Genomic DNA, 21378 nt, shown 5'->3' with positions numbered 1-21378 from the left:
TTAAGTGTATTTGTCCTTGTAGGGCTTACAATTTAAAACATATTGCAAATCTGAACAATACAGGATTGTATTGTTATGGGTACATAAATTATATAAATACATTAAAACTGCAAGCAGTGATATGCGGGCCCACGCATGCTGCACGTCGGGTTGGGGCCGCTGGTATTTTGGACTACATGTATGATTTTTTTTTTTTTTTTATCCCTTTTTGGAGTATGACCTTTTTCTGAACTGACATGCATGCCTCAAGTGGGGATCGAACCCAGTTAATTCTCACTGAGACAACTGCTCTAACAACTCTAATACTATGTTGTCCGAACTATGATAAAGTATGATAAAAAAATAAAATAAAAAAAAGTCATACTATAGCATGACAAAAGTCACTTTTTTGGCCGCCACACTACGGTGATCGACGAAAACGAATACTTTTGATAACTTTTAATTCCGAACATGTGAAGAGTGACCAGACTAAATTTCAAGAAGTCGGAATAATAATTCCTTGAAGAACAATAGGGCTTTCGCACCATCGGTGCTCGGGCCCTAAGAAAAGGTTTTCTGTTATGAAAAATCATTGTTGTCAATGTTACATTTTACTAAGATGATACAAAAAAGATTTATGATGAGTAATGTGTTTGTTCTGATATGCTGTTATCAGAAAAAAAAAAACAAAAAAAAACAGCACATCTTCGCACGTCATTAAAAGTCAAATGAACATAATGTTTCTGTTTGCACCTGAACGCACCATGACGCATCGGCTCATGCGAATTGTGATTGGCTTGCTCGAGGCTCAGAAAAACAGGTTACGCCATATTGTCAGTTTCCCCGAAGAGAGCGCTTTATTTCTGCAAAAATGACTAAATAGTAAGTGTTATCTTCTTCTAAAACGCTTTCCAGGTGACTTTAATTGCGCGATAGCTTCTAATGTAGTCAGATGTGTATTGTTAAGCGTTAATACGGTATTTCAGACGGCGTCACCAGCTTTTTAAAAAAAATTTTTTTAGCTTTGAAGTCCGTTAGCACAGATCTGTTAGCCGATGCTGTGAGTGGAGCGCCCCCATCACCGAGCTGTTTACCTGTCTCCACTCAGCTCAGGTCTTTACTTTCTTTCTTTTTTTTTTTACAGGCTTACTTGATCGACGGTAGACGCTAAGATGGCGCACACTGGGACAACGCAAAGGGAATCCACGGAGGACAGCTCTGCCAAGCAGGGGTCTAACGTCTGCCTGCGAAGCCGTCCGTGCTCCAGTGAGAGAGACGGTCAGGTCCGGGCTGTTAAAGCTGCTCTCCAGTCCCGGTTGGGGCCCTATGAGCCCGTCCTGACCTACCTGCAGTCCGTCCTGGTGTGGGAAAGACCCGTTCAGTGTATCCTCCTCTACACTGCGGCCAACGTCGTGTTCTGGTGAGTTTTAGTTTGTCCCGCGCCCTACAAGTCTTGTGTGTTAGGTGTTTTTAAACAGACGACGCTGAGGCTCTTTTGGTCCTCAAGCGAAAGTCAGCGTGACCGCAAGCAGCTGGTGCTTCTACACAACGCAAATGTTTCACCTGTCAGTTGAACACCAGGCAGATGGCTTGAGTGGAGCTGCTATTTATAGACGCACTCTGCAGACACTTCTGAGGCTAATGTTGTGCCTTACTGTGTCTTAATCTAGTAATCCATCTACTATCACTGCAGAAGAACTTTGTTCTTCTCTTTGATGATTTCCATGCGGCTTTGGTAGAGTACTTCACAAGATATTTACATAAAGTATATGCCACTGACTGATATGTCGGTTTTGTTATGTATAATGAAATTTAGTTAACTGTAAACTATACTTTGACAGATTATCAATTCATTTGATGATTATTGTCTCAATCGGTTTGTTTGATCTTCAAAATCTCAGGAAATGGTGAAAGTGCAGCCTTATATTTCACATTTTGTCCTGACCAACAGTCTACGGACAAAAGATATCCAGTAAATATTATGGAGGACTAAATATTCATATTGAAGAAGCTGTACTTAGATAATTGCAGCATCTTCTTTACAATTTGCCTCAAACTGATCTTAACTAATAGACGAATCATTGCAGCTGCAGATTGCATTTAAAGAAGAAAATCCACTGTTGAACAGTAGTTAAAAGAGCAACGGTGCAAGTTTTGGCTTAATTAGATGACCTGGATATTGTATGGTAAGAATCACTGAGCTGGCACATGGAGCCCGGTTGTGAAGCTCAGGCATTCAGTCTTTATTCAATTGGACCACTAGGCATTTCAGGGCGCTTGTCCTGTCTCTGTTTTACTTGTGCTTCAGCACACACTCGGTGGTGCAGACTAGTTTGTGCCCAGAGAGATACATTCATAATCCATAAGTGACGGACAATTGCAAATCACAAGGGGAGGAAATATGTGCAACATCTCTGACGGTAGCACAGTGAGGGCGTCCTGATTTTTTCACAATCTATTTTAAACATACAAGAGGAGAAGAAAGACACCAAATCCACAACGTGACCTGCATCCTCAGTAATGTAGAGTTTAAGTCTCATATTGTTGTGTACTCAGTTGCCCACATAGGGCTATTTCTACACAGACATTTGTACAGTATCTATTTAACTGTAACTACAAATTGCACCGCTACTCTAAATACTAATAGCCTCTGATCTGCCAGCAAATTCTTTGTTAGGTTAATCTCTAACTGCTGATTGGCAGAATCCTGCGCCATTGTTGTTGTCAATTATTTAGAAGTCTTGTGATCTGAAAGTGGAGCAGCAGTTAGGGACTTTCATTGTTGGAACTGCAGGCAGTGAAAAGAAGTTTTTGTTTTTGCAAGTGAACAACGTTCCCTCAAAGATAGACAACACCTGAAAGAACACGTATCATATCACAGTTTGGATATACAGCCTGCAGCTTTCATATTGTTTGTGGATGAGATTCATGTCAAGCAAACTTACAACACAACAGCCGGGCCACCAACATGATAATACTTGTCCTAATTTACCTGCATGTTTCCTGGTCAATTTTCAAAGTAAGTTTGCATGGATGTAACACGAGAGGCTGGGATTACTTCCTCTTTCTTACTCCTGACTAAAGGAAACAGTAGGTCTTCACTCAAGATTTTTTTGTTTTTTTTGCAGTTTAATGAATTCTGTACTAAGATGTTGAATTGTATAATCTACTCATTGTTTCCTCCTGGGAAAACAGGCATGAGATGTACTGCCTGTTCATGTGCTTTCTCTGCCTTCTAACCCTCCAGGTTCTTCGCCCTGACCTCACTGCGCCTGCTGTTCCTGTTAGCTTCTGGCCTGGCGTTGCTCATCTGTGTTGATACCTGGAGGAATAAGATCTGGCCACAGATTAGAGGTGCTACACACTGCTTCAATGGGAGCCTTTCTTTTTAAGAGGCTGTGACATGTTCTGTAGTTTTCTTTTACTTTCCTTCTTAGATATTGTAGGTTTCTTATATTTATTGCACCTTAATTTATTCCCTAGATTTCTGTGATTGTAATACAGATATTGCCAGCATAGATATACTATCAGTCAGCAGTTCTGACTTTGTAGTTGATTTGTGCTCCACCTAGAACAGTTAATCATGAACTTTACGTACCGAGTGTCCAAAGTCCTCAAGAGACTGGAGATGCAAATATTATTAGTCTACTTTGTATATACCACGGTACACTCAGTTTATTTTAACTCACAATGTTTACACACATAGTAATGTGTAACATCTCTTTAAGTGACCGATGTCCTCTCGTTGTCTCTCCACAGTCACGAAGCTGGAAGAATCAGAGAACGAGAGGTTTGTTACTGGAGACACTGTTTTTGTTGACTAAAATCAGCCAATAATTTGACAGCACGAATGATATAACAAGCGAGTGGAGTTTACAGTAGCGTCTGTTTGTCTAGCTGGGGTCTGGTGCAGCCCGGCATCCTCAGTGTGCCTGAACTGTGCCACCACATCGCTGAGGCCTCGGTCAGTGGAGCAGTTCTCGCATCCAGTGTAGTGCAGTACAAACGACAAAACCCTGGCAAAGTGAGAACCGCACACAATACTGCAAAAAAACATGATTATCTCTTATATGGTTTTGAAGTGTGGAAACTCTCCAGGGTGAACATGTATTTGTTTTTGCTGACTTGTGTTGTTGTTCTGTGACAGTTTTGCATCATGACCTGTGGAGTGTTCACCTTCTTGGCTCTGGTTGGACGTTACATTCCTGGATTGGTGCTCTCCTACTCCGCCTGTGAGTCCTTGCAGTTTATAACCAGTCTCAACTGCAGGTCCACGCCCCTTCGCAAGTCTGTGTCGGCAGGGAAACTCAGCCCTACTAGTCAGATTAAAAATGCACGAGTGGTGAAACCAGATCTTTGGGGCCTCAGTGCCACGGCCCGGTCTGTGAGGTGATTAAAGCCTTGATGAGGCACACAAGACAGGAGTGAAGGGAGCCAGGCAGAAAGCTAAAGGAGGTCAGACAGAGACGGGGCTAATCTCCTATCCTTCAGCGAAGGTTGGCTGCAGAGTCGTACAGGAAAGACTTGTCCAGGCCCTGCGCCCTGACGTCCCAAACAATGCACAGCAGCCTGTGAACGCCCTGCTGCTCCCTCTGCGTCATTTTATCTCTCTCTCTCTCTCTGCTGAACCTAACTGTGTGTCTGCAGTGAGCAGAGTTACATGAAATATATATATATTTTTTTTTATTACATGTACCAAAACCACCCAACAAAACTTTCCCCTCCATAATGGCTGCTATTCTTTTCCTCCCTCCTCTAGTGTTAGCTACTCTCCTGGCCCCTCTAGCAGCCTATCACAGGGTTTTTCAGCATGTGTGTGTGAAGCTGGAGCCGGTCCTGCAGCGACTGGACTTCAGCGTTACTGGATTCATGATGTCGAAGCCCATCGATAATCAGTGTAAGTTGTCAATCAATTTTTATGCCTTGATGATTTTTTTTTCTTCTTCTTCACTAGACTGTAATGAAAAGCAGTTTTATTATTCTGACACTCAACATTTGTTCAAATAACAGTTGTCATTGCATTAAATGGAAGTCACACCAACAGGCTGTTCATTTATTCAGAGCGACTCATCAATTTTGGCAGAAATGTCAAACACAGCTGTAGAACATTTTTCTGTCAATGTTTTTGTGCCCTCTGGTGGCATTAAAGAGATGTTGGTTTCATTTGATAAACTGATTACATGCCCTGTTTGTAAACATCAAAAGTTTTGTTTAAGATTTTTTTTTAAATATAAAATTTTTCCAAGCCTATTTTTTTAGATTTCAGCAGTGTGAGTTAGCCCCTACAGCTTTCCATTTATTTCATTTAGGACTGCAACTCAGAATTGTTTCTTATTTTATTTTTATTATCAATTAATTTGACAGATTTTTAGTCTATAAAATGTCCACAAAAATAATGTCACAACTTCCCAGAGCCTGACATGTCAGTGTTTAACCAAAAGTTTCTAAAACAAATATGATATAATGTTATAAAAAGTGATATTTTCACATTACAGTGTACATGTACTTATCGATTAATCCGCTAATTGCTGCAGGTCTAATTTCATTTTAAATTTAAGCAGAAAGTGATGGAGATATATGTATGTTTTGGCCTTATCACAGACTGTTTTAGCGTCTTTATTGTAAAGTCCTCTATATTCTGTAGACTTTACAGATAATGTGTGTCAGTAGAAGCAATCATGTGTTGTTATTCCACTCTGCAGTCCTGCGAAGGCCGATACACGGCGCAACCTCAGGTGAAGCCAGTGACAGTGAGGAGGAGCTGGCTGCTTTCTGCCCAACAGTAAGTTTCTTTTACAGTATTTTAATGAATCTGTCACCGCTTCTATTGACATTGTTGTCAGTGAACTTCATCTTCTTATTTTCGCTGCTGTTGCAGTAGGGCCTAAATTTCTATTACTAATAATCAGAGACATAGAATCGGAAATTTGTCTACCAATAGATTTTCTTTACATTGTGCTGTAGATGTTGTGACGACATGCTGCCCTCAAGTCTTCCTCTACCCAACTTTTATTTTTTCCACATGAACATTTGTTCAGCGTGCGTGATGTGTCGAAACCTGTCTGTGCAGTTAACGCCTCTGTTAGAGTCTGCTCCAAATTGTTTATTTTAGGGGAACATAACTTGCCATAAAAAGCACAATGTCTGTGACAACCTCGTCAGTAACAAAAATGAAAGTATACAGATCAAACAGTCACTACATACCAGCACCTGTGGCTTTGTGTGTTAGTTAGAATAGCACATCAGAGCCGTGTGTGTGTGTGTGTGTGTGTGTGTGTGTGTGTGTGTGTGTGTGTGTGTGTGTGTGAGTTCGCAGAAGGTGTGAAAAAGAGAAAATAACAGACGGAGAACATTTCTCTTCATGAAAAAGTAAAAGTTGATAAAAGAGTTTGACTGGCATCTAAAAATAACACTTATACGACTTGCTGTCTCTTCTAGTTTGATGAGGATGTTGTTGCGAGGGAACTTGCAATGACTGACTCTGAGCACTCTGACGCCGAGGTGTCCTACACTGATAATGGAACATTTAACCTATCACGTGGCCAGACTCCACTGACAGAGGGCTCTGAAGGTAAGTTTGCCGATGTCACACATGATCTTGGTTTTCCAGTTAGTTCCTGCCTCTGACCTTCTTCTTTTCTGTAATTGGGGCAGATCTTGACAGACACAGTGATGCTGAGGAATCCTTTGCCCGAGACCTCCCCGACTTCCCGTCCATCAACCCTGATGCCACTCTGATGGACGACGACGACGACACGAGCATCGGGCTGCCTAGTCTGGGTCTGTCTATGCTAGCTAGTCACCGGGCTTCAGTGCTGGATGTGGATGCTCATCTGGACTCCGACCAGGAGGATCTGGATTCAGAACTTTCTCTCAGCGGCCTGCCACGTGCCTCTGATTTCACCGGAGACTTGGCCGGAGTCATTGCCAGCAACATGATCCAGGCAGCGCTGGCCGGGGCGATGCAGCCTCGGCCTCGCGCCACTCAGCGCAGAGACGGGCCCCCCAGGGCCGGGGCCCACCGCAGCTACCGCAAGCAGTCCAGCTCCGAGCTGGACACAGACTTGGACGGAGAGGACTTTGAAATGCTGGATCAATCTGAACTGAACCAGATGGATCCTCTCGGAGGTGCTAGACGGGGAGAGAGCCAGGGGTCTAACTTCTTGTCTAGCCTGCTTGGTAAACCACAATAAAAAGTGTGTGTATGTGTGTGTGTGTGTGTGTGTGTGTGTGTGTGTGTGTCTGCAGCTTGATGGTCAGAGTACGTGTTGATGAGCTGTGAATGCGTGTGAGAGGTGATTTTAGGTTCCAGCAGCCCTGCTTCTGATCAGCATCAGTTTATCACTGTGAAGTGTCTCTTTTTCTCTCCATTCTTTGAAACCCTGATCACCCAGAAAACTTTTACTTTGTAGGCTGAGCAATAGGAAATATAACAACACATACAGATGTGAAACAAACCAGCATTATTGAGCCTTGTTGCAGTACTGTAACTATAAGCACCTTTGAGTTACAAGAGTACTAGTTAGTGACTTTAAATGAAAGCGAGTGTCCATCTAAACTTTTCTACGTGGAGGTGGAGACATACAGGGCTATTTAACATGGGACCAAATATGACATTCCTGTTGGTTGAGTTGAGCCATGTTTCTTTGGTAATGAGAGTATTTAGATGTTCACTTAGTCATTCAAATAGTTCAGACATATCAACCGTTTGAGACAGCAGTCCTTCCCATGTGGACCTGAACTGTTGGAGGAAGATTTATTTGACGTTGGAGGTTTGCAGGAGATTCATTTAGGTTATTTAAACACTTATCAGCCGTCGTTTATTAGCCGGCAATTCTCTTGGACAAAGAAGATGAATCGGATCCGGATAAAGTTTTCGTGACTTTTTCCTTCTCCGCTTACTAACAGATGAAGCGATCTTTATACATTATTAGGAGCTGATTTTATTTTGTTACATTACAGTCTTACCTGATCGGACCGAGAGGAACTATTGGTGTTATGTTTGTCCTTCATTGTATTTATGAGCTGGTGGCCCAGAGCGAGAAGTGCTTATTTTTCGTGTGTGAAGAAGTTCCGAATATTTTTTTAATTTTCCTGCGCTTTAGTCGGCTCAATACCATTTTGTGTCCATGTTCAATACCTTGAATGAACCCTCAGCTTTGTGTTTTATTTTTCAAAAGTAATATTTCAACAAATCTCTTTATATTTGACCATTCTTGTATTTGATGTAGTCAACAGTCAAGCTGAACTTTTTAAGAGAGAAAAAAAAAAAAATCACATTCTCCAGTTCATGGCTCTTTTACTTTTTTAATGGGGAACCATGTTTACATCAAAATTGGATAGAAAGTTATCCTTGTATCCTTTTTTTAAAAGTGTTAGTTTGTTAAGTTTTTAAGTGGCTTTTGTGCTGTTCAGCCTGATTTCCTCTACATGGACAAAACATGTCAGTGTGTCAGAATTTTACAGTGGAAATGGAACTTGAAATTTTAATGAGCCACGGTTTGAGGTTTATTGAAATGCATAGAGTCTAGAAATGCTGTTTTTTTGTTTGTTTGTTTGTTTGTTTTTTTTTTTAATAGAGGAAAAAAATACCGCTCGCTTTCATTGTGTCAGTTTGAGAAGAAAATCATAGCTGAAAGGCTTGTAGCACAACAGAAAAAAACAAAAACTGCTGGATTCACATTCATGGAGGTGACGTAGAGTAATGTGCACTGAAAGGAAATTGCTGAGATTTTCAAGGAAAAAGAAGAAAATATAGTGTTTAGTTTGTTGGACTGGGTTTGACCACCTCAGATAACAGGAATGTTTCTCCAGGCTGCTCCACGAAGAGCCAGCTCCTCAGTATGAGTGATTTGTAGTCTGTTTGAAAATGTAATGTGCATAGTAGTGCATTTTCTTCTCTGTAACTGGTTTTGATATGTTTTGATGTGAAAATCGTATTGAATAAAATGTTTGCAGTTAATTCTGTCTCTGGTATTATTTCATATGTCATTAAAGACAAAAGGCAACAAAGTCTCTGGATCAAACTCTGCAATATTATCTTGCTTTATGTCAAAACCTACAGTTTATGGTCAAAACGATATAAGGGACAAAGACTAGTCAAAATACAGACCCTTCACTCCGCTGCTCTTTCTGGGTATGGCGCGCCATTATAAAACTTGGATAAAGCCAACGTTGTAAACAAAGAATATTTATTTAAGCACATAAACATTTGCCGACATTTTTTTTAAAAAAAGAAAAAAATGTAGTCGTAAATATGTTTTGAGATAATGTTAACAGAGAAGAGCTCCGTCGCAGGATTTCTACTGGCGGGAAGCATCTTTAAACATAAACGATCTTTTCCGTGACGCATCTTTCGCGCGAAACTCAACCTGGAAAGCTACGGCTAAAGTGGACGGGTTGAAAATGAGTAAAAAAGACAACGGTGAGTCAAGACTTCTCGTCGTGCCAGAAGGTTTCGTGTTGTAAAGAGCAAACCGGCGTATCTTACACGTATCGAGATGAAGACGCTTGTTAGATGTCGCGCGTAATAAGTTGTAAAGTTTTAGCCAAAATCGTTACCGACACACGTATCCAGCTCATGTTAGCTGAGCCGGATGTTTTTTTTCGGAGGTTTCTCTTAATTACGTCCACTTTTCCAAAATGACACCTTTGTTTAAAAATAATAATAATAATAATGAATCACCTATGTTGTGTGTAACGTTGCTGTTTAAGGAGGTAATTGTATCGGAAATGAAGACGTATGACGCAATTGACACAAAAGCTTCCAGGCCACCGAATGATAATATTAAATACAGCATAAACCTCTAAGTTGTGATATGTAGTCGTGTTTTAGTTATATTAAGTGTATTGTAGTACATTTAGGTACAAGCTCCAAAAGTAGAACCTGATTGTCCTGCTGTCAACTGTATTTATTTATCTTTATTTTATTATATTTTTGTGTGTGTATATAGTCTGTCTGGGTGTATTTATTCATTAATCTTATTGTCTTTCTAAAATATATATATATATATATATATATATTTTTATATCTCATATCTATACGTATTTGTGATTTTTGTCATATGCTGCTGTGGCAACCGAATTTCCCCCACTGTGGGATTAATAAAGTCTAAATCTAATCTAAAATCGAACCATTCATTTCCAGGGGCGTCTGTCATCTTCGCCTATCTAAACGAGAAGAACCGTCCCTACAGTGCTCAGGATGTCTTCTGTAATTTACAAAAGCAGCACGGGTTGGGAAAAACGGTGAGATGAGCACATGCATCATGTGCGACGCTTTTGTGGTGCGGGCACGAAGCCCACAGGTAATGATGGATTACGTATTTGTTCTACTAGGCAGTGGTCAAAGCCATGGAGCTGCTCGCTCTAGAGGGCAAGATCAAGGAGAAAATATACGGCAAGCAAAAGATTTTTTTTGCCGATCAGGTTAGTGAATTCATCTAGGATTCACCTGCACGTATCATCTTGTCCGTCTCAGATGAAACCGGTCATTGCTGCTCATCTTTCCCACAGGCTCAGTTCAAAGATGTGAACGAGGCAGACCTGAAGGCGATGGACTGTCAGATCTCGGAGCTCAGTGCAGAGATGCAGTCCCTCACCCAGAGCTGCAGACAGCTAGATGCAGGTGGGTACGCCGCTGATCTCTGCAAGTTAATATTACTTGTTTCCAGCAGCGAAAGATGTACTCGGATCCTGTAGAAAAGTAGTAAGTACCGATGCAGCAGTGCAAAAAATACTGAGCAGCAAAATGTAGTTCAAGTAATCAAGTACAAATACGATGGTCCCTCAGACCGATAATGTATTATATATGACATCATTAGTTATTTAACACTGAAACATCATTGTTTACGCAGCATGATAACTGTTGTAGTGCTGCAAGTGGAGTTAGTTTAAAGTACTTTATATCCACGGACAGCAGATACACCTGAGGGGTTACTGGGAGAGAAAAGTAGAAGAAAAAAACTTCAGGTCCACAAATCTGTCTTCAGTTTGTTTCCTTTTTCTCTGATCATTTATTTTTTGCTGAGATATTGGCTCATTTAAATATTTGTTGTCATAAAACCATGTGAGAAGTTAAGAGGGAAAAATCACTGTTCGATGGAGGTGTTAACAACTCGTAGACATCTGAAATATGACCCAGACTCCACGTTGATTTTAGTAAGAGGTCAAAGGCCAAAAAGCTTGATATATTATCCAGTCTTTAAAATCGTCATCTTCATAAGAACTAAAGCTGTCAAATAAATGTCGTGGTGTAGAAAGTGAAATATTTCCCTTCTAAAATGTACTGGTAGTATAAAGCATCATTTCATGGAAATGGTCAAGTAAAGCACAAGTACCTCAAAATGACTTTTGTGTGTTAGGTTTAAATGAGACGTGTCCGCATTCTCCGTGAATATAATTTTGTTGTGCTGCGATTCTTTGGACGGTGATGTCATGTAACGTGCGGACAGAGCTGAAGGAGCTGAACAGCTCCCTCACAACAGACCAAATGGTGTCGGAGATCCAGGAGCTCAAAGCAGAGTGTTCTGGGTACGGAGCGCGTCTGGAGAAGATCAAGTCGGCCACAAATCACGTCACACCAGAAGAGAAAGAGAAGGCGAGTGCTTTTTTTTTTCTCCCTGCAGCATACCTCCTTCAGAGAATATACTGTTGGGGAGTTTTTCCTCCTATTCTTTACAGCAAGGTACTATTTAATTATTTTTGATTTACAGGTATATAAAGAGCGAGATGTTTACGTCAAAGAGTGGAAAAAGAGAAAGAGATTGGTAACGTATATTTTTACATCCAAGAGTATTAAAATGATATCTCCTGTAAATTCGGGTATTTAAACGCCCCATATTGTATGAATACAACGTCCTTTGGTTTTTACACAGTAAAGGGGGTGTAACACACGGTAAAGTAAGCCGTTTGTACTTCCGTACCGTTACAACAGCATATTGAATTTCAGTATAGTATGTTGTCCAAAATATAAAAACATTTTAATACTTAAATGTAAAAAAAAAAAAGTAAATTCATAGCATGTCGTCCAAATTATGAAAAAAAAGTCACACTATAGCATGTTGTCCAAATTATGAGAAAAAAGTCACACTTTAGCGTGTCGTCCAGAATAAGAAAAAAAGTCATAATATAGTTTGTCCAAAATGTCATAAAAAAGTCAACTAAAGTATGTTGTCAAAACTGTCATGAAAATTTCTTGGTATAGCATGTGGTCCAAAATGTCCAATAAAATACCAATTGTGTTGTGTGAACAGAGCAGACACAGAATAATGAATACAAAACAATTTTATTGAATATAATCAATAAATGGATGTTGTCCAAACTATGAAAAGAAAGTCATACTATAGCATGTCATCTAAAATATGAAAAAAAAAAAAGTCATACTATAGCATGACGTTTTGAACAACATACTATGGTATGACTTTCTCTTCATATTTTAGACGTCCAAAACGTCAAAAGAATTTCATCCTGTAATATGTCGACCACCGCTTTCATTAATAGAGTCTGGTGGAGAGCAGAGCGATATTTGATCTGTTTTCTGATTAAAGAGATCTCACATGGTCAGAATTCTTTCCATAACGCAGTCAGAAACTTGTAATTACACTTTGAACCTGTCAGCAGCAAGAAAAGGCGGGCGGTTAGTTAACTTAGCTAAAAGTCTATAAAGTGTACATTGTACCGCGGTAAGTCGGCCCATTGGTATTTTGTCAGTATTGGGGTGGTTGTCGTCTGTCGTCTCCGAATCGGGATGTTAGGACTCCCGTGTAAAGCACCAGAAATGTTACAACATGGGACCTTGAATATTTGTTAGCGTGATGTCCGTTTTCTAAGTGCTAGTACATGGAAGAAGAAGTTGAGGAGTTTCCTCACACTCGTGATCATACTGCTTCGATTTAAAGAGGTCAGTTGTTTTTAAATGTTGCTGTGCTTTGTCCCTGCTAGGCTTCAGACATGATAAACTCAATCCTGGAGGGATATCCAAAGAGCAAAAAGGAGTTCCTGGTGAGTTCAGGCAGCAAATAAAATCTACTTTACAAAAGCCTAAACTTTCTATCACGACCTGTTCTGTGTTCTTGCAGGATGAAGTTGGAGTGGAGACTGATGAGGACTGCAAAGTGGTTTTTCCAAGTACTTGAAGAAGAAAAGAACTGTTCAGCTTCTACGTCGATGGAACCTGGTGAGGTGCTTTGCTAAGAAAATGGATAACGCATCAGAGTGACCTGAGCCACAGCACGATCTTTATTTATGGCCTTTCTTTTTGAACAAATCGTTTATAAATTCAGAAATGTGGAACCAGAAAAACAACATTCGTAAGTTAAAAGTATATTCATACAAAAAGCATTTTTGTCATTTTTGAAACACTGCGCCACATTGTTTGACAGCACTGAGGGATTCGTGTTGCCTTAAAGTCAACGCTGGTTTAATTTTTTTCCCATTTTAAGGCTGTTTAATCAAACCTGAGCATATGGTGAAAATGCCAAAGATCTATTTATTAAGCTCTAGCTCTAGATTCTTTGTTCTTGTACATGTTCATGTCCATCCTGCTGTCATTTCTTTTGAAAACATAAATGAGCCACAGTGTATGATAGTTTCTTCTGTTAAATCATCTGCTGTTCTGTTTCTTTGCTCAATATTACTGCCAAGCTATTAAATGTTCACGACAGTAACTTCAGACGCTGAAGCTCGATAATAAATTCCCAATTAAACTCTTATTTCTCAATTTTTCTTCAAAACTTGAAAGAGGTTTTACAGGTTCATTAGCTGCACGGACGGAGCGCACTGCCAAGCTATGTCATCTGCCCTTTTCTGCTGTCGTCTCGCACACTTTATTTCCACATTTGTATTTTAGGTCAATTTAAAAGTAAAAACATAAATACATTCCTTTACATAGACTGACATCTTTTGGAAGGTGATATCCACCAGTGGCGACTGTATCGGCTACAGCTGTGAAATCGAATGGACTAAAATACAACGTTTTCAGTTCAGCCGTGAATTCAACCTTTACAAAGTCGGAGGTCTTAATTTCAACGGGTTTCTGATGTTCTGTCCCGTTTTGTTAAACACCTCTACAACCTTAATATTAACACAGTTCAATTATACCTCTCTGCCAGTGTAAATCAAAACTATACATTATTCCCTTTGTAAATGTCGAATTTTTGGCTCAGCCGTTGTATTGGATCGCATTAGATCTTACAGATGTAACTACTATTGTGGCCACTAGGTGTACATGGCTTTGATAAGATTTTTGATTTGATTTTTTTTTTATTTTATACACTTTATTAATCCCCGAGGGGAAATTTCTTCACTACAGCAGGGGGGCTCTCAGGGGGTAGATACTGCAGCAGGCTGCCACTAGCGCGGCGCCAGGTAACCTGACCTGTGGTGCATGTTTTTGGATGATGGGAGGAAGCCGGAGAACCCGGAGAGAACCCACGCAAGCACAGGAAGAACATGCAAACTCCGCACAGAAAGGCCCAGGACCGGATTCGAACCCGGAACCTTTTTTGCTGTGAGGTGACAGTGCTAACCACTGCACCACCGTGCCGCCCAAAGAGACCTATTAAAAGGAGAATATCGAAAGCAGCGAGACAAAATCTGAATTTCTGTGATTAAAGCCACAACAGCAAAGCAAACTGTACGGAAACAAAACGGTCAACGCCATCATGAACACTAAGCTTTGACATCTACGTAAATAACACCTGTTTTTTTGTCGAGTACCTACCGAGCAGCTGGAGATCTGAGTGGTTTTCACCAGGACCCGGTGACCGGTGCAGTTTAGACTGAGGGTTTTCAAAGTGGAGGTGAAAACTCAAAAGAAGGCCGTGCTGGCGGTTGCACTGTTTGGAATGAACATTAACGGATCATGAACGCCACTGACAACAAATGTAAACAGCATTTATCTTGTTGGCATTTAAACCACTGACATTTCAAGTGATGCGATTTTAAGTCACTCGATTTAAAAAAAAAAAAAAATAATGATAATAATAATAATCTTCCAAATAAACAAACATGTAGAACAGCCTGTATTTAAACAGAATCTCTTCACGATGTGTGCGTTTGTAGCACGATTATTACGTATGTACAAAATGATTAGAGCTCGATTCTGCCCGTCACATTTTTGATTTTACCGCCTTCGTCGGCTTGTCACAGCTGCATTTCCGTGAGCTGCATGTTTTGTCACGCTGAAAGAGTTGGTTTCAGCCAACGCTCCGTGATAACATGCGTCCTCTCGCGAACACAGGTGGACTGATAAGTTACCCTGCAGAAGTACAGCAGGGGACTATTCTCCCATTTGTCTGCCACGGTTCAGAAGGGACTCTTGTGTTTGTGCACTGAAGCCGAGGAGCCCTTTGGTTTCAGCAGTCGCTACACCATCAGTTTATTCAATCTGTGAGAAGAGACTAGCTTATGAGACCTCTCCCGGTTATGAATTTGACAAGAATGCGGCGACTCGAGTCACTGCAGACGTGGACTACAATTAGATGCACACTTAACACGTGAACTAATTTCATTGGCTTCTGTATTCTCGTGTTTTCCCTGCATTTCCTAGTAAAAGCAGCCAAATGAGCTACATGAGAAAGAGATCCGTTTTAAACATCTTAACTGCTCAATCCAATACAGCTTTTCATCTCTGCCCACAGCGCGTGACGAGGTAATCCAATTGCAGCCAGGGAGTCGCTGATGTATTGAAGTCCGTGTAAATACTGTGGCGTGCCCTGAGGCTGATTGAAGCTTTTACTCCACCCGGAGAGGCCGGAGTAAGCCCAAAGTCAATTTCTGGGAGTTAACCCGAGGTTTCCCCTCAATCAATAAAGCTGGCCGTTGAGCTGCCGCAGGACTCCGACGACAAACTCCCGCAGCGTCTGGCAAACAAAAAAACAAGCAGCACACAAACTGGATTTACCCCGACAATGAATAAAACGATGCTCACCATTAGAACTACGTGGGATTTGTTGTGTACAGTCCCAACAGAAATGCTCCTTACCTGTGGCTTGCAGTGCTCCTCTATCCAGCTGAAAACGCAGGCGGACAGTTCTTGAAAGCTGCTCACTGAAACGGAGTTGCTGAAAGACTGGAACAGGGAGTCCATGATGCTCTGAAAGATGTTGAACTTGACCTGGTCCGACACCTGATCCTCTCCCTGCTGCGGGTTGTTCTGGTGGGCCTTCACTATGTGCTCATAGTTTCTAATAAGACAAGACGAGACAGACACGGATCTTTGATGAAGAAATGATGAACTTCTGTGACTCTTTTGATACCCTGGAAAAGATTAGTTTGCACGGTTGCATTAAAAGTCTAGATGAGGATGATAAGTCCTTGCATTTCTACTTTAGATCCAACATTATCAGCACTGCGGCAGGGTTGCCATCAAAGCCGCTCTAACTCAACAGTTTTCTCCCTTTTTTCCTTCATTAGCATTTCTGTTAAAACCCTTTCTCCCCCCCCCCCCCCCCATCTGTCTGGATGCAGAACATTCACGACTTCAAAATGCAAATAAAGCAAGTATCTGTATAAGGTTTAGGGAAGATTGAGTTTGCAAAAAAAAAAGAAGTAGCCTGGCTGAGAACGTTTAAATAATTCGCTTACGTTTTCATGATCTTAAGCGCCATCACTTCTTTTCTCAGGATGGAAACTTCTTCTTCTTGCTTCTTCTTTTCTTTATGAAGAAAGTGGATGTAATCGATTGCTAAAAAAAAAAGAAGAAAGAATGCATCAGTCAGGGATTTCTTCATTACACACAGATTTAAGTACATTTAGGAAAGTTAAGCATCATCATGGGTGTTGTTCCTCCACCACAAGTTTCTCAGGACCAGGGTGCAAAGGAAATGATCTAAAACACACAATTAAAATGTGTAGCTAAAAACATACATAAAACATACCTCAGACACCGAATTAGAAGACAATAACAGAACAGCAGAGACCAGTTGAAATGCTAATAAGTGTATCAAGTAAGGGGTAACAAAAATATAAAACATAAAATACAGCGGCCAGTACATCCTATAATAAAGGACTCAGTAAAGCAGCATTAATAAAGTCCAACAAGTTGCAGTGTTACATGTGCAAAGTGCTACTGCTATTTCCTCTTTCTTCTAGTAAAAGGAACCCCAACAAGAGTAGACATACGTGTTCTGCGTGATAGTTTGTCCAACGCCTTTTTATTGTATAACGTGAGCACATGTGACTGTGACTGTGAAAAGGATGCTGAAATACGAAAAAGCAGAAATCCTGCCAGTTTTAGTACCATTTTCAACTAAGTAAAGGAGCAGTGCGTAGGATTTGGTGGCATCTAGTTACAGCAGACTGTAACCAATTAAATACTCCTCGAATCCCCCGTTCCTTTGTTTAAGAGAGTCTCAGGTAACCGAAAACTCACAAAAACATAATTATAAATATTATACAAAATTGATAATAGATCCGTCTAAATCCTACACAATGGGACTTTAAGCACGCAGCACTCTATTGAAAAACTAAAAACTGGAGCTGGACAGAAAGATCTGACCTTTAGTAAATTATGTATCTATAGATGCATTTGCCCTGGCATGGGTGGCCTCGGGTCTCAAATAACTCAAGAGTACACCTGAAAAGGTACTTTGCTAAAATGGCAAAGTTACATAATATCTAAGGTATTCTTTGAAAATAGCCAAAATGACGAACCATGTTTACAGTTGACGACATCTTACTTTTTTGCAGTACAGTCGCCTTGCTGATTTTCTGTGCTCCCACGGCAAACTCGGACTGCTGCTGGCAGGTTGGTACAATTGACTGAAGGTCATCATAGCCTTTCTAATGTTAAAAAAAAAAAAAAAAAGAGCCATTAGTAACTACTGAAAAAGAAAGAACTACAAAACTTGAGAAAGTGTGTAGACCTACTGCAGCCTTACCTTGATCGCATCCCTACGCTTTTGCTCAGCTTGTGTGTGCGCTTGTCTCCGTCGATCTTTATACGAGTCCTTATATGACGTCTCATGCCTGTAGTCGCTGTCTTCATCATCTATTTGGAAACATATTAAGAAACATTTAAACAAACAAACAAAAAACATGCCTCTGAGCCATAAACAGCGGCAGCAAATCTTTTGGCTCAGCTAAAGAAAAAAAAATGCTAAATTAAATATTTTGTTTGTCATTAACAGAATGAAGATTAATCAAAGTGTTCTCGTTGGCCTGAAACCAGAATTTATAGGTTTAATTGTGAGATTTATATCCCTGGAATCATTCCAGTGTTGGCTGCTCTGCCATCTTACAAATGTAGTCTTAACTGGACTAATTATCTCAGCGGAAAAATGTACTGATGTGGCAAGTCGTAGCAGTGACTATATTGCACTTTAAAATTGCTTAGACGAGCAATTATGTGACAGATAACAATTTCATCGGAGTACAGAAAGTCTCATTATTATTATTATGGGCAATACAAGTGATGAGAAGCAGGAAGCAAAATGAGCGAAAGCAGCCTCAGCGTTTTAATATTCATCTTTTACTTTTAATGACCTGTGATATATAAATTATTATAAATTATATAAATTATTCCTATTATTTTTAGAATTTTTAAATATTCAAACATGCAAATATTTACATCACAATCTAACATATAAAAATGGTCTGTTAATACTATCGGTGATATCAAACCCCCTCCGTTACAAAACAATACCTGTATTTGGTACTGAAGAGGCACTTGTTGAGCCGATGCTGTTGGCCCTGGACACCACGGAGCCCTTTCTGCCAGTTTCAGCAAAGAAACCTCAGAAGAAAGAAGAGAAAGACAGCAGTCGTCAAAGATATTCACTGCAAGACCGAGGACAGATTGATAAACATCTCGGGTGTACCTACATAATCTGAGACCAGAAAGGTCAACTGTCGCACGACCTTAACATTAAATGATTTCACAAAAGACAGGGTAAGAAGTGACTTGAGTACTCACTGGGGTCAAAGCCGCTGTCGCTGAACGCACCGTCGGTCTGCCAAGCCATCACCGGACAGCAGAAGATAGAGAAAGGAGAAAATAGAGGCTGAGAGGCTGGGATAAGGAGGGGGGAAATTTGTGCTGTGTATACATATATATATATATATATATGTTGTCAAAAGACCAATAACTAGCCAGTCTAAACCCCTACAAAGCATTGCCCATATTTGTCAAATTGAAGTATACAAAAAGGGAAAAGCTGGAGCAAAGTAAGTACTTCAATCACAGATGTGCTGTTTGATCTGGGACACCACAACACAATGGTCCTCTAATCTGTTGTTTCCAAAGTAGGGCCACCGATTTCAGCAGGAAAAATACTGACACACGTGTTCACCTACACTTGAATTATATTAAAATCTGAAGCAAGCTTACATTTTATCCTTAAAAAAAAAAAAAAAAAAAAAAAAAGGACGCTGCTTTATTAACCATTTTAAATGACATATCGCAGAGGTGTTTATTTGCAAGTCCATAACTGTGTGCGAGACAGCTTGCTTTGCTGGATTATCACCTGTCAAGGCAATGTGGGCCAAGTCATTTCCTATTATCATTTTATAACGCTGCTCATCAATAAATCTGCAAAATGAGCCTTCAAAAAAAAGGGCAGAGGGCGCTTTGTTTACTTTACGAGCCGCTGAAGCTTCAGCAAGCTAACGGTGGCTAGTTGCGGAGCTAACAAAGCCCAGTTCCCACATTACGTGAACAAAACTTCAAGACAACACAAGCGGTTTGACGCTTCACACCGCTTTGCTCTCCCGCACCCGGACCCGCGGATGAATTTCAGAAAGAGTGAAGGTTTTGGTTAAATGTCTTACTTTCCAGTGGTCTTCAGGAGACGTGGTGGGGTCCGTCATTTTGCAACGCTAAATAACTTTATAATTTTTTTTTTTTTTTTTTTATTGCGGGTGGCATCCAGTGAAAAAGGTGCGTTAGCGCCACCTGCTGCATCGGAGTGTGGACCAGACCGGCACATCCGGGAACTTTGGCGGTCTGATTTTTATTTATTTATTTATTTTAATTTATTTTTTTTTTAGATTAGACCCAATATCACGCTGCGGCTGACTTCGTCTGACTTTGATGGCCGGCGAGAGCTGCCGGTGGCTGCAGGGGAGGAGGATAAAAACCTTGCTGCATTTGTCTCACGATATTAAAACCTCTCAGGAGCGAAGTGGCTTCAGTTGCTCCTCTTGTTTACGACACTACTTTATCCTGATAGATTTAAAGTTTCACCGAGTTTCAGCTTCAGAGCAGTCATCACCTGTAGTTATCGCTCCTAATTTATTCTCCAGCTCACGTTTTACATGTGGACACAGACACACTGTAGTTTATCTGCTTTCTGATTGGATTACTCTATCTGCTTTCTGCTTGGTCTATTCTATCCTGCTTTCTGATTGGATTACTCTATCTGCTTTCTGCTTGGTCTATTCTATCCTGCTTTCTGATTGGATTACTCTATCTGCTTTCTGCTTGGTCTATTCTATCCTGCTTTCTAATTGGATTATTATATCTGCTTTCTGCTTGGTCTATTCTATCCTGCTTTCCCATTGGTCTATTCTAGCTGCTATCTCATTGGTCTATTCTATCCTACTTTCCAATTGGTCTATTAATATCCTGCTTTTCCATTGGTCTATTCTATCTGCTATCTCATTGGTCTATTCTATCCTGCTTTCCCATTGGTCTATTCTATCCTGCTTTCCAATTGGTCTATTATATCCTGCTTTCTGATTCTACACCCCTACTACTTCAGGTGGTGTGCCTAAACTGACAACAGCTGATTGCGCTGTTTGCCTTTCATTTTCACTTAAGCTTATTTCCATTATTAATATATAGCTCCAAGTAACAACATAAGTCACGTCAGGCCTCTGAACACAGTGAGGTCCTTACAACAGAAACTTACAACGACATAGATCATCTTATCTGCATGTCATGTTCAGGTTTGTACCATGAAACACTTCATCATCAATAAGGAACATGCAAGCACATAAAAATCCGTCCATCTGTGTCTCAGCAGCAGCTTTTTCACATAACTCTGTGTGGAAAACCTGCAGCTGCTCTGTGGTTTGTATTATAAACTCAATATTTTTTCAATTATGTTCATCCACTCCCAGCCTGCTTATTTCCCTCGTTAACCTGTCTGGTTCTTGTTTGAATTTCTGGCAATGACAAATGACATGATCGACAAATTCTTTGGCTTCGACACAGGGAGGCACTGTTGGACAATACAATATCACACCGGAAGTACCTTAACCTGACTGACAAAAACAATCTGGAGTGAGGTGAACAGCAAACACCTAAACAAATGTAACGCAAGCCCAAGCGAAGCTGGGCCCAGGAGAATAAATCACTCTAGTGTATTGTGGGTGGTTTCATGGTAAAGTGCGAGGAAAAGGTCATTTTGCATCTGCACCTGTCAAAGTAGAAGTTTGTTTTTGATGTGCACAATA

The 21378-nt window shown here is 40.5% G+C and overlaps 3 protein-coding genes across 3 annotated transcripts; 2 read left to right on the top strand and 1 right to left on the bottom strand.

Annotated features, from left to right (window-relative positions):
* The first annotated feature begins 1151 nt into the window (after positions 1-1151).
* On the top strand, positions 1152-8941 carry retreg3 (reticulophagy regulator family member 3). Its single transcript, XM_069714721.1, has 9 exons — positions 1152-1399; positions 3227-3333; positions 3739-3769; positions 3877-4003; positions 4127-4211; positions 4739-4876; positions 5682-5761; positions 6418-6550; positions 6634-8941. Exons 1-9 carry the CDS (start codon positions 1152-1154, stop codon positions 7170-7172), a joined length of 1488 nt encoding a protein of 495 aa, XP_069570822.1. The 3' UTR covers positions 7173-8941.
* A 414-nt stretch (positions 8942-9355) lies between these two features.
* On the top strand, positions 9356-13691 carry psmc3ip (PSMC3 interacting protein). Its single transcript, XM_069714742.1, has 8 exons — positions 9356-9403; positions 10127-10227; positions 10318-10407; positions 10495-10606; positions 11433-11578; positions 11694-11747; positions 12922-12981; positions 13059-13691. The coding sequence occupies exons 1-8, from the start codon at positions 9385-9387 to the stop codon at positions 13113-13115; spliced, it is 639 nt and encodes a 212-aa protein (XP_069570843.1). The 5' UTR covers positions 9356-9384; the 3' UTR covers positions 13116-13691.
* An 844-nt stretch (positions 13692-14535) lies between these two features.
* mlx (MAX dimerization protein MLX) lies at positions 14536-19797 on the bottom strand. The gene is made up of 8 exons (XM_069714741.1): positions 19750-19797; positions 18896-18932; positions 18626-18715; positions 17862-17971; positions 17661-17763; positions 16567-16666; positions 15965-16166; positions 14536-15842 (listed from the first exon to the last, which is right to left on the bottom strand). The coding sequence occupies exons 1-8, from the start codon at positions 19786-19788 to the stop codon at positions 15786-15788; spliced, it is 738 nt and encodes a 245-aa protein (XP_069570842.1). The 5' UTR covers positions 19789-19797; the 3' UTR covers positions 14536-15785.
* Positions 19798-21378: the final 1581 nt, after the last annotated feature.

This window comes from Brachyistius frenatus, unplaced genomic scaffold (genome assembly GCF_029030835.1).
Source record: "Brachyistius frenatus isolate BFR_SWC_R1_liver_20210118 unplaced genomic scaffold, ASM2903083v1 Contig_134, whole genome shotgun sequence".
In the NCBI taxonomy this organism is placed as follows: Eukaryota; Metazoa; Chordata; class Actinopteri; family Embiotocidae; genus Brachyistius; species Brachyistius frenatus.
This window is presented reverse-complemented; position numbering and strand designations above follow the sequence as displayed.